This window comes from Tachysurus vachellii, chromosome 1 (genome assembly GCF_030014155.1).
Source record: "Tachysurus vachellii isolate PV-2020 chromosome 1, HZAU_Pvac_v1, whole genome shotgun sequence".
Taxonomy (NCBI): domain Eukaryota; kingdom Metazoa; phylum Chordata; class Actinopteri; order Siluriformes; family Bagridae; genus Tachysurus; species Tachysurus vachellii.
This window is the reverse complement of record NC_083460.1, coordinates 30367791-30386004: the sequence shown is the minus strand read 5'-3', so window position 1 is coordinate 30386004 and position 18214 is coordinate 30367791. Positions and strand designations below refer to the sequence as shown.

The 18214-nt window shown below is 38.3% G+C and overlaps 1 protein-coding gene across 11 annotated transcripts in view; it reads right to left on the bottom strand.

Annotated features, from left to right (window-relative positions):
* ptprsa (protein tyrosine phosphatase receptor type Sa) overlaps window positions 1-18214 on the bottom strand; it is a 218031-nt gene that overhangs the window by 16128 nt on the left and 183689 nt on the right. For 7 of the 11 annotated variants that reach the window (XM_060882282.1, XM_060882275.1, XM_060882292.1 and 4 more), the window contains 5 exons: window positions 14598-14645; window positions 11208-11305; window positions 6724-6847; window positions 4670-4845; window positions 1824-1943 (listed from right to left, as the gene is read on the bottom strand). In XM_060882282.1, coding sequence (XP_060738265.1) covers window positions 1824-1943; window positions 4670-4845; window positions 6724-6847; window positions 11208-11305; window positions 14598-14645 — 566 coding nt within the window. The remainder of the gene's footprint in view (window positions 1-1823; window positions 1944-4669; window positions 4846-6723; window positions 6848-11207; window positions 11306-14597; window positions 14646-18214) is intronic. The other 4 variants (XM_060882309.1, XM_060882319.1, XM_060882329.1 and 1 more) reach the window with 1 other exon arrangement.

Here is an 18214-nt window from a genome sequence, read left to right as displayed (position 1 = left end):
GCTAATTAATGCTATACTACACCTAAATCTAACCATAAACGTAGCCAAAAAAAAGAGAATCATTTGTATTTTTTTGTTTTAAACAGTGAACAGCGTTGCTCACTGAGACTAGCTAAATGTCCCCACAAAGTGTATACTGAGACATATGTCTATTGTTGGGGCATTTGGTCCCCACCAAGATATAAAAACAGAAATTTAAGCTCTTCTGATCCGACAGCAGCTACCTTGAATCAAAAAGGGCCAAAATTCATATTTTCCACTAGAACAAAAACTAAATATTTGTCTTCAGCATGAAAGCTTTTACTGTGCATCTGTATTCAGCGCCACTGCGACTGTAAAACCCAGTGCCCCCCTTTCACTCAGTGTCTACTCGACTGCTAAGCGTTTGCACGTAGCAGGCTGCCAATTACCTCCTGAGTGTGTTTCTCAGAACAGAGACATGGCACAAAGGTTACATCTGTGTGTGTGTGTGTGTGTGTGACGTACACACAGAGGGAAGGACAGGAGAAAGCCTTTAGGCACGCCTCACCTCTTCACATCTAGCCTTCCTGTTTATTTCTCCTAATCTACAGACTGAGTGTGTCGAGCCCCCTGCAGAGCAAAATGTGCCCAGCTCCTGAGGGAAAGTGCCAAGTGAGTGGAGAGAGAGAGAGAGAGAGAGAAAGAGAGAGGGAGAGGGATAGAGGGAGAGAGGAAGAGAGAGAGAGATAGAGAGAGAGAGAGAGAGAGAGAGAGAGAGGGCAGGAGGCAAGGCTTTTGCTGCCTATAAAGCTTATAACCAGCTTTTGGCCTGCTAGATTTGAGCAAGAAGGAAATTATTTCTGTTTCACATTCTTTGGCACAGGTTCATGTCCACTTTATTGTAAAGAAAAGGTTTAATCGTAAATAAAAAGCTGATTAATTACAGCCAAAGTGTAGAAAAACTGGTAGCTCTAGGGTATGTGTGCACAATATCTCTTCCAACAAGGCTGCTGAGCCGTTTCGAGTAAACAAGATAAAACAGAGATTAAACTTTAATCACTAAACTTCAATCTAATTAATGTAATAACGATGAATGCCAGGAGTTAACAATAACTGGTAATTAAGTGTTGAACACTAACATTAACTAATATTTATTAAATCCATGACTTGTTAGGACAAACATCTCAATATAGAGATTCTTGATGCTTTTTATCCAGGATTTTTGCCTTGTGCTTGATGATTGATGTCCCATCAACAATACTAATGCTAATATATTGTGTAAGCATTAATATTAGCACCAGTTGCAGCTCTGATCATGTATTAATAATGTCTCCATCATGGATAATAAGCAGAGTGGAAATCAGGCTATAAATTTCTAAACAGTTTCATTTATTCAGTGCGGCTTTGACCAAACAGAAACAAATGAAACTAATGTGAAATGCAAGAATTCATTTAAAATTCATTCAGCACTGCTTCAGTATATACAAAAACTTTTTAAACTCTTTAAACAAAACCTCTTTAAACCACAACACTGTTGATTTCTCAATTCTGATTAGTCAGCTGCTCTTTGTAAGATGACAAACGTAAGTTTTTTGTTGATGACAGGAACTTGACTCACAAACTTTCCACTACATAAAATGTATGTATAAATGGATAAAAACTGTAATGTATTCAGTTAATTCAATAAATTAAAAAAAAAAAAAAAAAAACAGTTTAAATTAATAGGATTAAAACAGTTGCAAGTAAATTATCAACCTTGGAGTGAAAACCCACCACACCTCCACGTCATGGACTATTTTCCTATAACAGCACGTGTCCAGGAGTCTTACTCGGAATGTCACGGTCAATGTGCCGAATCCTACCTTGTGTAAAGAGAAGGTGCGTAGGCAGAAGGTGGCCAGCTCGATGGTGTCCAGCAGGGTGACCTGGGTCATGCCGTATGTCTCCGTCCCTCGGCTCGGCCAGTACTGATCACACTTTATCTGAATATGCAGGCATGAGGAAAAGATGAATATGAATGAGTATTAAGATTATGAATATAAAACAGGCCCAGTACAGAGTCCACTGAGTTTACCCAGAGTTCCTAGCACCTGAACTGACATGACTGAAAAAAACACAACTAAATTAATGTAGTGTTAAAAAAGACCCAAACGGAACTCTGAATGAGAGTCATAGGACATATCCAGATTCTCCTCACGCACACAGACGCAGAAAATACCCAGACTTGATCAGACACTGATGGATGAGTTGAATGAGAAGCATCTGACAAGCCAGTGTGTGCCTTGGCATCGTCACTTCTAACCATCTCAAACAAAATCTTCAGTCCATAACACGAGGAGCTGCATTTGTTTTATCTTATTGACTTTGAGAGAGGTAAAAGAGAGGTGCGGTTACTTGCTGTTATTTAACAATTAACATTTAAGGAAGGATTCTCCAGTGTCTGTGCCTTGTAACAGCCAGGGGTAAAGTCGTAACAAGTTTTTTGATACGGGAAAGTCAGGTGAGAAGACACAACTGAAACAACTGCTTTTACTAATGATTTTGTGTTTTATGAATTGATCTCTAAAAGATAATCCACTTCAGGTAACAATAGTGGTAACAATACACCATAATGTCTATAACAGCATGATGTTTGTCTTACATCACATTATGTCTCTAATTGAACATCAATCATTTCATCTTCAGGCACAAGGTCGAACCAATGTGGAAAAGTTTCTGGTGTACTGACAGACCCCCTGTGAGTAATGTGTCGAAGGACTTCTTGTGGAATAATTTCAGCCCATGCTGAGCAGGTTCTAATTAATGCTCTTTGTGAAGAAGTGGGGTTGAGTATCAAGTAAATGAGGTGTCCAAGGTGCTGGGATTCTGGATGGTTGCGTTTGGTGAAAGAAAAGGGATGGGGGGGATGAGGGATTCTCCTCTCTCCACTTGTCTCTCTGTCACTTACTCTGTCTTCCTCTGTATTTGCTAAATGGTGTGAGATGGTGCTTGTGAGCTGGACAGAAGTGAAAGATAATTGTCGCCTATGATCTTTCTCTCCTTCCGCACACACTATTTTCTCTCTCGCTCAGCCAGAGCTGACATTTGTACAAAGATTATGTCTATCCATGTGTGATGTGAACCACACTGCTTTGCTTTTCACCAGACTCTTGTCATCTAAAGTACTATATAAAACTAAAGTGCTAGATAAAACTATAAGACATTAATGGAACTGCTTAAATAGTTTCTGACCAGCTGTCTCTGAAAACAAAGCATGATCAGCATACAAGAGACAGATGTCAACAAGTTCTACTATTATCCATGACAAGGTGAAAAACGCTGGATCTGAGAGCAGTTTCTCTCCTTCTGAGATGACACAAAGTGAGTATTTTTAAAGATTTAGAGAGAAATAAATGTGAGGTGATGTTGATACGTACATTACTACAGTGAAAACACATTGACTGGTACGAGAGACGCTCATATAAACATAAGGAGATTTGAATTTGATTTTTTTCTGGAGACTATCAAAAATAGTGTTCACATTAACACTGATCTAACATTATGGCAGGGAGTCTCCAGTGTCAGTGCTTTTCCGACAGAGAGGTCTTCAAGATTCAAGTTTGCTCTTTCTCTGTACCATGACAAACATCTTATGACTATATTAACAGATGTTTAACTGTGCATGTGTATCACATACATTCCACAACATTAAATGAGACAAATAAATATTTATATTAAAAATAAATATTACTGCACTTCTGTCGTGTTTTAGTCTGTATCATATACACAGTTACAAAACTTTTTAACTTTAAGTATTGGGAAGTTTTGACAACGTACCCTCACGTGAGGGGGACAAAAGAACAAAAGAAGCAGTCACATGATGCCATGCTTCGCCTCCCTCCCCACCACACAGCTATCATTAAACAAGAGAAAAGTCGGCAGCTTGTGCAGCAGTGACGGTGACATCGACTCGCATGCAGCAATGTTAACATGAATGTCACCACCTTTTCCAACATGGGTGCCAGTGTTGGTGCAGGAAGTAAACAGTTCTCCAGGATCGACTACACTGATGACTAGAGTCCAAAGTTTTATTCCTTCTCGAGAATGCAGTTTCAAAAATGTGTCACATTGCAGGAAAGAAATGCTTAATATTTTATTTCCCACAGCTTTCCCTTCCAGGGTTCTTGTCTTTTCCTTGAGAGAGAAATCCAAACTTTTTTTTTGTTGATTATTTACCCCTTTGAAAATGTTAATTTTATAGTTGGTCATTTTTACAGTTGATACCAGCAACAAATTGTGGTTTCGTTCTCTTTTCGTATTCTTTTTCTTCTAAAAAGTATTGAATAAAAATCAATGCAGTTCAAGAACAGAAATTCAGAAAGTTTAAAAATTGAAAAGTTTGTTAGGATTGATTTTATTATATTATTATTTTATTTTATATTTTATTATATAGATTTCATTGTACTTTATCATATTATTTATATCTGGCATGTATTTTTCTACGTATTTTCAAGTATTCAGAGAAAACATAAATAATTTAAAGCTTAGTAGTTTCTTCTACAAAATATTTCTGTATTGGAAAAAGAAAAATTCATACCACTAGATTTAGATAATTTCCTTTACATGGAAAAGTAAAGAATGTGCAGAAAATAATTAGATAACCTTCTAATGCTCTAGTATGTAAGGTATATTAATGCAGGTACAGTATATGGTCTTTTACAAGTCTTACCCGTGACTTCTCCTCTAAACGAGTCATCATGACAACAGTAGCTGCTCTCTGCTCCCACACCATCCTCCAGAAATCCCCGAATGTCTCTGGCAGCGGCCCTTGTGTGGCGATGTAGGCGTTCTGCTTCCTGTAGCCGTCAATATAGTTAGCGTTGATGTAGTCGCTGCCTGCGATGCCTGGGAATGCAGAGTAGGAAAAAAAATGGTGGACGCTCTGGTTAGACACGCTTGAGCCAAAACTACAGAGCTGGGGCTGAAACAGTAGCTGTGGTTACTGTGTTATTCTGGGAACTGGTGAGAAACCGAGGTTTGGGCTGCACTGACATGATGCTGAGGCAGTGTTATCCATTATACAAAATAATTCCCATGAAGACAAGCCATCACGCCTGAGTCTCTCTGTCTCTCTCACTCTCTCTCTCATCTGGTGGCCTGTGGCATATAGTGGTGTGATTTAGTGCCTGATTCAGATTGTGCTACAAGCTGGAATTAGACGAAGCTCTGTGCCATGGTAGCCTGTCACCTCCAGCTAGCTGTAAATTTCCCCTAAAGCAGCTTCTCTTTTTTCCATGGCCTACACTACAGCGCACTGCAGATGAAAGGAATAACACAATGATTAGGGACCAGCACAAAAATCTAAAATACTTAACTTGCTTAACCAGTTCAGCCTCATACAATTGCATACAATTGATTAATTTATGAACGTTTATACCTTTAATTTCAGCACAACTATGTGGTCCTTTATCCTCAATTTGTATGCGTTTTTTGGATCTGCTAAAAAGTATTTTCAACATACAATATTTATAAAATAACGACATGATTTACCGCCTATGAATGCAGTTTCGATTTTCAGTGCAAATGTAGCTAAAGCTAGTTTTATGTTGTGTAATTAGAGCAGTTTTTAATACTAATACTTGATTATGTGTAAACTTGAGTTAAAAGATAATTTAATACTGTTAACTGCTTGTAAGAAATTTTAGATAGCTGGATTTTCACTCCTCAAACACTCCTGTCCCAGAGAAAACAACTAAGTACACTGTTGAAGCTTGAGCCTGCCCATTGCCTTTTACCACTAAGATTAGATTCTGCCCACATGAAAAAAACAACATTCAAATAAATAAATGCGAATGTAATTTGATAACAGACTGAACACAAAAAACATTTCAGTGCTTGCTGCTTTCTGCGGTCATCTTCCAATTCAAAACTCTGTAGAATAATATAAAACAACAACAAAAGACACAGCCAAGTTAATTATACACTCAGAACCAACAAACACGAGGCTGCACTGCCAAATTGTTGTTTTCATGCTTAAACAAAGTGCAATGAAATTCTCGACTGGGTTCATTTCTCGCACTCCTTGACAACAGAGAAACGGGCAAAAACGAGCAATCAGGAAGAAAGAGTGTGACGTTAAAACACGTCTACTCTGTCTGACGACGTGCGCAGCTTTAGTCATAGCTCAGTGAGCAAAAGACAAATACGTGCATGAATCGTTCCACTGCTGCAACTAATAGCAAAATCACCGTGCTGTAAAATAGAAATTTCAGACTTGAGCAATTTATGTATTTACTGCACTGTCTTTGGGATGATTCCGTTACGCTGTGTTAAGGCTTGGCTTTAATAGGGCTGTTGAGGAAGTGCAGCACAAATGAGACTAAAAAAATTAAAATAAGAAACACTGATGAAGAAAAATTGGGAAGAGGAAAAAGAAAAACTTTCAGTCTTCATTCAGTCATGAAACGTTGAGTCCCAAAGCATAAAAACATCATCTTCCCCAAAGTTTCTTTATATTATTTTTAGCTGGTTTGTGATCGGATGCCTCTCCTTGACCTAGACTTGACTAGCAGCTCCTCAGACATGACTAATAGATCACTATCTTGATTAGCACTCATTTGACTTAAATAGATCATTTGGATTTGGCATGAATAACAGTTCATTTGATGAGATTATCAAAGTTAAGCTGGGTTTCCTATGTAATCCTTGTAAATTTTATATTTGTGAAATTTATTTATTTATTTTTAAATCCTTTTTTTTTTTTGTAGTTTTGTTGATTCTCACCATCAATTGGAGCCAGAATGACACGGGAGTGGTCATAGGCAATGACGTTGGCGTAGCGATTCTTGGGTTTGTTGACCTCCAAGTTAGAGTGCTCCCAGGTGAACTGCTGTCCTGGATCGATGGACTGCAGGAAGAGAAGGAGAGGAACCACTCAAGGATATGCTGTACTACAATAACATTAGAGTAAATTCAAACACACAGAAACAGAGAGAGTTGTATACAGGTGACAAAAACAATCCAAGTGGCCCTTTAATTAAACGTTAGTTTGCTATTGTATAACCTATATATACCTGTATCTAGCCAGGTACTTTAAGACAGATCACTCCCACGACAGTGAATAATATCAGTGGAAATACTGATAAAGCATTCTGCACTTCGCCCTGAGGAGGAAATGGAGGGTGGGAAGAAGAGGAGGGGGTTTCTCACCGCCTTGAAGCTTGCAAGATAAATGCCATCACATTCGCTATATAAGAATTTCTGCATAAATATTCTATTCCCTGTTGGGGTAATTTACTATTCCATTACAATTCTGAGTTTGCACTCTCCCAACGCTCTCTCTTTCTCTCTCTCCTGCCCATCTTTAGGCCTTGAAGGATGTTTCATTTACAGTTGTGGTCCTGCTAAATGAAACTGGGTCTAAATAAGGACCAATAAGGAGATGTAGCAGTTTTACCCTTTGTGATTATGGGAACCTGTTCACACTTGAACTGCCAAGACTCTCACCAAATGCCCCCTGCTGGCTGGGACACATCACTACAGAGTGACTGTGCAGGATCAATCATCCACATGGTTCATTCACAATGCGGATTTGTTTAAATATTTCATTAGTATAATTAGTGTAAATTGCAGTGATAAATGTTTTGAGTTTTAGGCTCAGATGTTTTGGACTAAACCTGATGTGAGGCCAAATTTGAGGCCAAATTCTTCAGATGAATAGTTGAGGCAGAAGCATTCTGAAGACATTCTGCATCATCAAGCAGCATATAAACGAAAAATGAACACTGCCAAGCATTGATATCACTCTCTATTTTATGGAAATACCTGAGGACAGCTCCTGTATTATGCTTTTTGATAAAAGGATTCCTTGGTTTCATAAAGGTTTTTTGGAATGCTAGAAGATCTAATGCAAACTAATGACCACTGAGTTTGCCTTTTATACCCCATGTATACATATATATATATATATGTATATATATATATATATATATATATATATATATATATATATATATATATTTCCCACCTACAATCTAGCTATCACAGCTTGCAGCTAGGGAGGGTAAAGGCTAACACAAGCTTCCGCTGAGGCACATGAGCCACTCATGCACATTTCTTGAAGGAACCACTAATTACCCTCCTCCACATACATGAACTCACATACACCTATGACTGGAGTCTCTGACAGTCTCTTATCATTCCTCCTAACCAGAGAACATACCCAGTGTCCAGACTTCTGGCCCTGGATGACACTGGCATAATTTACCATTACTAAGAGGGATACAAATGATAGCTATCTGCAGTTTGGCCCAACAGTAAGGTACAACTAGAGTAGATGAGATACCAGAGGTAACATCCTGTCCTGTTCTAACCAAATAATTATATACAAAAATTTATAAGCAAGGGGAAAATCTTCCGATCTAGAAATGCAATGTCGCAAAGCTTCTATTCTCAGAACAGACTGCACTCACATCTCCATCTTTTTTCCCCCTCTCTAACATCCTCAAGTCAGATCATCAATATCAATCAAATTTAATCGTGGATTTGAACAGAAATACACAGTTTGAACAACTGGCTCTCGTGAAATGGGATTTCTCACCCCGACCTTAAGGGCTACAAAAAATAGAAGGTTATTACTCCCTCCTCCTCCCCTCTACCTCTCTCTCTCCCTCTCTCTCTCCCTCTCTTTCTCTTTCATCTTTCTCCTTCACAGCTTGCGACTAAAAACCAATCACTCAGGAACCAGAGAGCTCCGCTTGGCACACTAAGGCGCCCCGATGAGCAGCCATTCATCACGTAAATAACAAAATTAAAATTACACTTCTCCGTTTAATTCGGTCATTTATTTTTCTGTAGGGAGACGGAAAGAGACAGAGAGTCCATACAAGCAGTGGCACTTCCTTCACTGGGCTGTGATGTGTGGCTATGATGTGTTTCTGTGTCTTCTCCAGAGGACGACTTTGTCATTTTACGGCATTTTTTTTCTTTTACTGCAGCACTCAAACCTGTGCAGCCAACATTAACGAATCACACCACATTGATTTCTTCATAATAGAAAAAAATGGACTTGATTAATGATGCTACTTTATGACGCGGTCGTAAAAACCAACATTTAGGCTCAGTTCGTGTTCAAAACGTTGAGCTCCACTGAATAAGACTATCCTCTTTATGGGACATGTGTTCACTCTGCCATGAACTCATAAATGAGATGGAGGACAGTGAATGCTGTTGGTATAACATAGTACTGTACATTCAATGGATGGAGAACTAGTGGGGGAGAAAAAAACGTCTTAACATGACTCATAAAAACAACATATTAAATCCCCAGTGTTTAATTACAGGAGTGAAGCGACTCTTACAGTTTTCAATCAAGTCTCTGTTTGTGTTAAGTGAACACTGTAGGTGTTAAATTACCAGCTGAATATGAGGAATGTCGCTGTGCTATGCTTATGTACCCAAGTCACACACTTTAGATTTCTCTACACATTTAATGCTGAGCTGATGTCCTATCCATTTATCCTTTTGAACAGAGCAGGGGCAGCATTGTACACAGTGATTTTCAGTAACTACTGCATCTCGGTGAGGGTCACAGTGGATCCAGAGTCTTTCCTGCAAACACTGAGAGTGACTCTATCTTTTCTGTAGACAATCAACTACTAATATGTTTTTGGGACATGTGAGGAGAGACCAGAGAAAACAAACACATGGAGAATATGTGAAACTCCAGACAGACAATAACCCAAGCTCAGGATGGAAGGCCCTGGGGCTGTGAGCCAGCGATGCTTCTTGCCTCATCATTGTGCCCAGATACACACAAATTACAAGAAAATGACAGTTTTCTATTGCTTTCAGCTATTTATTCAGTTTGAGAACAGTATTAGCATCAGCACTGCTGCTCATAATCAGACGTATACCAGTAAATCGGTAATTTCTTCACCAGACCAGTGATTCTCTGCTGCCATGCAAATTGAGCTTATTTTCTGACAGTAATTTCCCCCTCATTCTTATTTACATCTTATTTTAATGGGGTCTGTGTGAATAATTAGTTCAATGTGTTATCATGGTACCATCACCGATTAATGGTTTATACCAGAAATATTTTGCAGAAAATATGATTGTTTTATTAAATTTCAAGATTAAGCACCGTCTCTGAAACCAGCTCAGCTCTCTGACTCAGCTCACACAGATACAAAGCTTCAGGATGAGCCATGAGAGGACAACCATTTATTAGACATGACCTGTAGATGATGTCAATGCTTTAGAAAATAAAGGAAAGTTTCAGGTAAAAACTAACTAACCAATGACTTTTTTTTCCAGAGTAATAACCAGGAGTAATGACACACTGTACTATCCTCAAATTAAGCATTAACAATGACAGTAATTCATAAGTAAAATATTTTTAGTTTTAAATGAGTGCTGCAACCCCATCAGAGCATTAATTTTCTATAACTTCTGCTTATACTACAGCATTTTCCCAACAATTACAATGTTTAATTAATAAATGAATGACATTAATTCAATGACATCAGTTTTATACTTAGATTTAATGCTGTGGGAGTTTCTGTTATACGTTATATCTACATTATAACTGAGATTCACCAGCCTCACACAAACACACACACACACACACACACAAACATGCATGCACTGTGCAGCCTGTCATTTGTATTGAGAAAACAGATGCAGACATCGGTACTGAGACAGAGATTGTTTACAACGAAGACTCCACCCATAAATGTTAAATAAACGTCACCACATCCACAATTTTTGTTTCCATATGTATTGTTACTAAAGAAACAATGGACACTGAAACATATTAATACTAACAGTCATGTTATAGAAAGAACTTTTTGAAAAATAATAATCGAGCATTCAACCAATGCTGTGGTAGAAGTTCGCCTAACGTTATTAAATTGATGAGTAACAGCAGCTTTTTGCTCTTTGTTTAAATGTCATTGCTTGATTCAGCTTATAAAACATTGAGAAACACAAATGTTGTTTTTTTTTTATTTTTTATTAAAATATTGATTCTGGTACTAATTTGTTGGTTGGTGCTCTATTATTCCTAAGTATTAGCAGCTGTGTGCTGTGCAGACATTGTTATTGCTGGCACAGTCTCAATGCAAAATACAGATCGATTTCAAGACTAGCATTGAAAATTAAAAGTGTGAGTGATTCTTTTCTCAATTTTAATTGTTTAATGACACTGAAGATGTTACTAATGAGAAATCCAGGACGAGCATTAAAACGTTATTTTAGGGGCTCACCTCGTACTCCTGTGAGAGTTTCAGGTTGTCGTTGGCTTTGAGCATCTCGGTGTGTTCTGCCAGCTCTGTGATGGGGATGGGCGGATGGTTCATCATTCCTACATCAGCACCAGTAGAGAAAGACACACAGTCAAAAACACAACAAAAAACAAGGGATTGGGCTATCAGTGTGTGTGTCTGTGTGTATGTGTGTGTATGATTGAGAGGGATTCAGAACGTCAGTCCAGACATATAAGATATAAAATAGCGGCTGGTGTTAGGGGCTGTTGTCTGACCAGGCCAGAGCTCTGCATTTTTTCTCACTCTGGGCTCTAACACACACAAAACCCTAGTGCCTTTATCCAAAGGATATAAAGGAGGGGACCTATGGGCAATTGCTAAGGTGACGGAGAAACCACAGACCAATTACTTCTTAATGCTATGGGGAAAAGTGGCTTTTAATAGCTTCGCAATAGCAGCACACTGATGAAATTCATTTTTTGGGGCTCTATGATAATAAAAAGGGAGAAAAAAACAATACCCCAGAGCAGGATGGCTGCTCTCTGCACGGCTGATATGTGCAGCATAGACACAGCCATACGTCTCTCTGCGCAAGCAAAAAAAATGGATCAGTCTTTCCTGTTGACAAATACCCTCTTCTCAAACTGATTTAGGGAATCAATGAGTTGAAACAAATCCAAAATTGGCTTTGAGAAATATTTCCCATGCTGCAAAGAGCATCTCCCAATCCACTAATATTTAATGAATGTAATCAAATGTGGATCCGGAATCCAACTTTTCCTATTTTTTTCAGAGGAGGAAAGATGGAGGTGTGTTCTCGAAAGAATGTATCGACTAAATCATTTAGCAGATTAAAAAAAGAAAGAAAGGAAGGAAGAAAGAAAGAAATTAGTCTGAGTGGCTCAAAAGGAGACTCAACAAAAAGACTTCTCTTCCTTTTTTCCCTTTTTTTGTAATAAACTTTTAGTCATTGCCAGTTACTGTTGTGTATATGTTTGCATTAGACTAATTGTAATATGCCTTTCCCCCTGTTTTTATGGTAGATCAGCTTCTCTAGCACTTGGGATTTGGGAAGTTACACCATCATTAACTTTGCTCTAAAATAATGATTAAATCCCCATAACCACACAGTAGAAATGAATATTTCTGTAATTCAATTCACTGGATGAAATGGGAATTTCAATATGAAATTTAAATAAAGTGAATTACAATATTACAGCATTCAAAATGGAAGGAAGAACACATTCTGGGCCTTAATGTTATAGGAAAAGAAGCATAGTTACTGTTATCACTCAGAAGTCTGCTCTTTTACCATAAAAGCGTATCTGTATTTTATTCCGCTTATACCACAGCAAGCTGCCGGTATCTTGTATTTAATAATGAAAGGCACATACTTGTTATCCATTTGTAGCTTTGTTTTTATAGTGTGGACATTTCTAGCAGGTATAAATGAAGCTTTTTGTTCTGAAGTCTTTTTCATGTCGGAAAATGTAAAAATGTGCTGAAACTGGAGACTGCAGAAATGTTGAACATCTCCTTACAGAAAAAAAATCATCAAATCAATGATTATATACATATGTATTATTGTGTTATGTTTGTGTGTCCACCCTGCAAGTCTCCGAGTTCTTACTATAGAAATGAATGAAAATGTCATTAATGTAAACCATGCAGGCAAAACTGAACTGCTAGCAAAGAAAATAGACCTTCTGACTAATCAGGAATAAACAGTGGAAAATTCAACAGTGCTGTGGTATAAGGCTAAATAAGAACTTAGACATAATGATAGTGAAAGCAAAATGCTTTGTTTGCTGAATTTAGTGCACTTTTTAAACGTAGGTTCTTCTGAGTGTGTGTGTGTGTGTGTGTGTGTGTGTGAGTGTGTGTGAGTGTGTGTGTGTGTGTGTGTGTGCAGGAGCCCTGGCCTGGGCTGGGACAGTTTCAGGGTCACACACTGCATGTGCACGCTGCTTCATTTCACTTCAGCCAAAGCTAAGCAAGCTGCAGTATGACCTAACTCCCTCCTGACCCCTTAAACCAATAGCTCAGGCAGTCATTAGTACTGATATTATGAATGACATACCCTTACACCCGCTTAACACAAATACAGCATGATATTTTCAGCCATGAACCAGAGAGAGGCCAACGCCAGCTGAGCATGCTGGGAGTTAATCCCATTACCAGCACAACACTGCCCATGTAAATAGGAAACAAGGGGGACGAGGACATTCGTCTATTTGCCTATTTATGCAAGTTAATCCTAATATCAACAGTTATTCAATGGCTTGCGCTTTAGCCATTTCTGGATTTTGTTGAGAGAAAGAGAGAGCGAGAGGTCAGAAGTTGGCTAAAGGTTGACATCCCCCCCCCGAAACTTCCTGTGATTTAATTAAGCATGCATAATCTGCATAATCACATTAGCTGTCCTCAATTTCCCATGCACTTCGTAGCGCTCTGCTCTAAATGCCACATGGTCTCCGGGCTGAGACCGAGGACGTGCACTGTTACATTTCATGCTCATTTTATCCTTTATCCTTCTAATACACTTCAGTATTAATAATAATAATAATAATAATAATAATAATAATAATAATAATAATAATAATTGAACTGAATGCTATCTTTACTACAAAGTTACCGGCTTCTATTCTTTTCCCACCAATTTTTCACCCCTTATATCTTTGGTCGTCTTTTTTCTTCCCAGGGTGTCATTCATTTTACTCCCTTTGCTTAACACGTATTTCCATTCCTCGGTGCAGCAAATAACAGCTTTCAGTGCTCTTTTTCCCACCACTGAAGACCGTGGGTATTTATCTGAAGGATATTCAATATCAGACTGACAGAGCTCGTCTTTTTCAAGGACAGGTTTTTTCCCCCTCATTTTTTCTCAGAATATTCGCTCTCACTCTCTCTCTCTCTGTCCTCCTTTTATCCCATGGAATCAAGATGCGATCACTGAATGCAATAAAAACAACAGCCTTCCTCCCCCACAATTACACATTTCCACACTCTAGGTCAGGTTTTGATAATGAGCAGAAACAGCTTGAATTTTACCTGTGTGAGTGCAGTTATATATAAAAAGAAAAGTCTTGGTTTTTCACTAGTTTTCTCCTGTGTGTGTGTGTTGTGGGGGGGTGTAAGTGAGGGAGAAGGTGCACAGTGTGACACACACACAGGAGTGAATAAAACCCCTCATCCCCACAGGAGCAGTGGCATCAGGGTTCTAAAGTGGATTAACAACAGGCAACCCATCAGCCCGGGGAAGGACAAAACCAGCAACCAAAGCTGTGTTACAAAAAAAAATTAGTGCTGAATGGGTGACTTGTGAGGAGGAAAAAAGAGATGTGTTTAAGCAGGAACAATGCACAAAGCAGAAACACAGGAGGAACTAACTTTCATAGTCAAAAGTGGCTTCGCTTAGAGGGCTGCTCAGACCAGAATCTGTAAAGAACAGCACAAAAGAAAAGGCAATAACTCCTCTTAAAGATTAAAATGGATTACACTGATAATCATGTAAATAATATGCAAAACAATATGCAAAACAAACCACAGAATAGTCATCACTTCCCTTATGCTTGGACTGAATGGGAAAGGTTTGTCTCATGTCACTTGTACCAACCTACCAAACAGTCTGTTGTGGGCGTGGCCTGTTCAGTTTTTTGTTTTTGTTCTGAGTAAAAACAATAGTAGCTACATCTAGATCTAAACACAAAATACATAGAGCTCTAATCAATGTAAAAAAAATATGTAATATGTTACGTGCTTGGCAGATTAGCAACAAAGCCAACGGACAACAACCTCCTAATCAATACACAATTGTTGGACTGTATCTGACTGTAGAAAGGACATTAATCATAACACTGACTGGTGTTTATAACAATTTATAATCACACTCTTCAGTGTCACCCAAATGAGGATGAGGTTCCTTTTTGAGTCTGGTTCCTCTGAAGGTTTCTTCCTCTGTCATCTAATGGAGTTTATTCTTACCACAGTCACCTCAGGCTTGTTCATTGGAGATAAATACAAACACATTTAAATATGTATTTAAATAATATGGAATATTAATCTTGAACTTTTGTATGATATTAATCTTTGTATAGTATTAAACTGTTTGTATTATGTTTCTTATGTTCTGTAAAGCTGATTTGAGACAATGTCCATAGTTTATTTGGTTCTGCACAAACTTAAGTGATCTGAATTGAATTTGAATTCAAAGCGAGCTGACTGTACTTTCTACATACACTCAGCAGAGGCACAATAATCATTCAAAACAATCATTTGTGTTTTTGCATCTCATGATCTCTAATTAGCATAGAATTTAAGTGATGTGCTTGTGTTGTTGAAGACACCATGGCTTTGTGTTTGCTGGTACACACAAGATGAATGGCTCCCTCTCGTTCTGTTGCTTGCTAGGGTGAAATGTACGATTATTGAGTGGATATAGAGCAACACTTACTATACACAAAGAAAACCTTAGCCTACACTGTTTATTTGTTATAAAAAAATCTGTTTCTTTGTTAGAGTATATAGAACCTTGTTTTATACAGAAGAAGACCATGAGGAATGAGATAAAGAACAACTCTAACTCCTGTTTCTTCCAAATGACACAAGAGTAAAGGTCAGAGCTAAGGATATGATGCTGAACAGCACTTCATGTAGGAAGAACTTGATGACACCTATGTCTACTGCATGAATCGCACTTGACATTAAAATGCAGCATTTACCACCTGAGGCATTTTGTCTTTTATCAAACCTCAGATATCTGGGAATCTATGAGCGAGGAGGACAAGCAGAATCAGTCTGAATATGTCATCCCTTACATTGTGAGTGTGTGTGTGTGTGTGGGAGGGGGTGTGGGTGTGGGTGTGTGTGCGTGTGTCTGTCTCATAAAACTGGAACTTAAGGAAGTGTATTTGCCTTGGAAAGGAAGAGAAAAAGTCACAATTGCAGAGTGACACAATAAGAATAAAAGGTTGAGAGAGGAAAGAGACAAATATGAAAGAGTGTGTACGTAGTAGAGAGAGAGAGAAAGAGAGAGAGAAACAGTGTGTATGTGGTAGAGAGAGATAAAGAGGAATCCCTTCATTAGTCTGCCACATCCCCTCCTAAAGCCCCAACACAAATGAGCTTAAAGAGAATAATGGTGGACTTTCTCCCACTGGGACGCTCATCAGCAGCACACACACGTCCACACTGAGGATGGAGCTCAATATGAAAAGTGAATCAACAGATAATGTGATACTGATACAAATACAGAAAGGAATTCCAGGTGCGCTATTCCTGATGTATTTTTAGAATATTTTCTGAATGCATGCCTGAAAGGTTCACACTGAATCTGGCTGAGATTAGAGGTTTGCATCTAGACCAGGACCCACAGGACACACACACAAAAACTCCCAGAATGCTAGTGGGAGGATTTCAATTTCATGCGGGCATGAACAAGTGGTCAGATATGAAGCTCCAGGGATGAAAAAACAGACTGATCTTTAACATGAACATACAGCATACAGAAAGATAGAAAGATAGAAAGAAAGAAAGAAAGAAAGAAAGAAAGAAAGAAAGAAAGAAAGAAAGAAAGAAAGAAGAAACAAAAGAAATACAGAAAGAAAGAAAAAAGAAACAATATACAGAAAGAAAGAAAGAAAGAAAGAAAGAAAGAAAGAAAGAAAGAAAGAAAGATACTTTTAAGATGACAGACGCTCAGTGTAACCTAAAGTTGGGTACTTTAAAATGTATTGTTACTTAATAAATTGTTGACATGGGGATCATTTCTGTAATGGGATTTTATTATTTGTTTATTTCGTAAAGACTCGTCTTTGTAAAAAGTAAGAGATAAAGCTGGAATCTCCATGACAGAGGAGTTGAAACTGCTTGGTAACTGCTGCTATTACATAAGTTATAACCAGATAATGTGTAAATTCTACATTAGCTGTAACTATAAACAGATCAAAAGCTAACTTTTTATAGATTTGCCAGAAATGAATCCAGCTAATTGAGACATTGAGACAAGGTTTTGTTGAAAGTTGAAATTTAAAACTTGTTAAAGACACTAAAAGAACACTAACCTTTTAAGATAAGATTTTTTACTTTTTATAATTTGACAGAATTCCTAACCAAATGCCATGTCCCATGCGCACCTAATTTTGTTCGAATTGCACGTAACGTGTGTAAATGAAGATTAGCTTCCGTGCTCAACTCATGTTATGTGATGCGTGTGTGTGTAGTTTGACCAGTAACTGCTATTAGCTAATGGAAGCGTCTGCATAACATTCAGGCGCTCAGTGTAATTGGCCTAAAACATCCGTTTAAATGAAATCCGCCGTGCACAGAGATAATGACGCTGTTCCGTATGACAGGATGCCATGCAAGCCATGAGGAATGTGACTCAATTAATAAAATGGAATGTGAATGTGAGACTTTAAAAAGGACCTTATTTTTTCACGAGGGAGAAGAAAGCAGGGATGGAGCAGAAAAAAAAACCCAAACAAGATGAAAGTGACGCTGCTCATTTTACAACCATTAGTAAGAGAGCACCGGATGGAGGAGTGATTACTGAGGCTCCCCTCCTCTTCCTTCCCTCTGTCTTCACCTCTCTCTCTTTCTGTGAGAAGAAGAGATATAAGACCGAGAAACAGCCACTGAGGCACTGAGAGCAAAATGAGAGTCACTGATGGACAGACACTAAAGATGGATGAAAGGAAGAGAGAGAGAGAGAGAGAGAGAGAGAGCGAGAGAGAGAGAGAGAGAGAGAGAGAGAGAGAGAGCGAGAGAGAGAGAGAGAGAAAACAGTGAGGCAGAAAAGGAAAGCATGAAAGGAATAAGAAAAAACCATAAAGAGAGGAATGACAGACAGAGACAGTGGATGAAGAAAAATAGGTCAAGACGCAGAGAAAGACAAGGATAAAGAGAAAGAGAGGAAGAATTACAGAACATATAAAACAGAGAGAAAAGAGTAATACAGATGCAGCATGAAAAAGTGCAAGATACTGAGAGAAAGATCTGTCATTTAT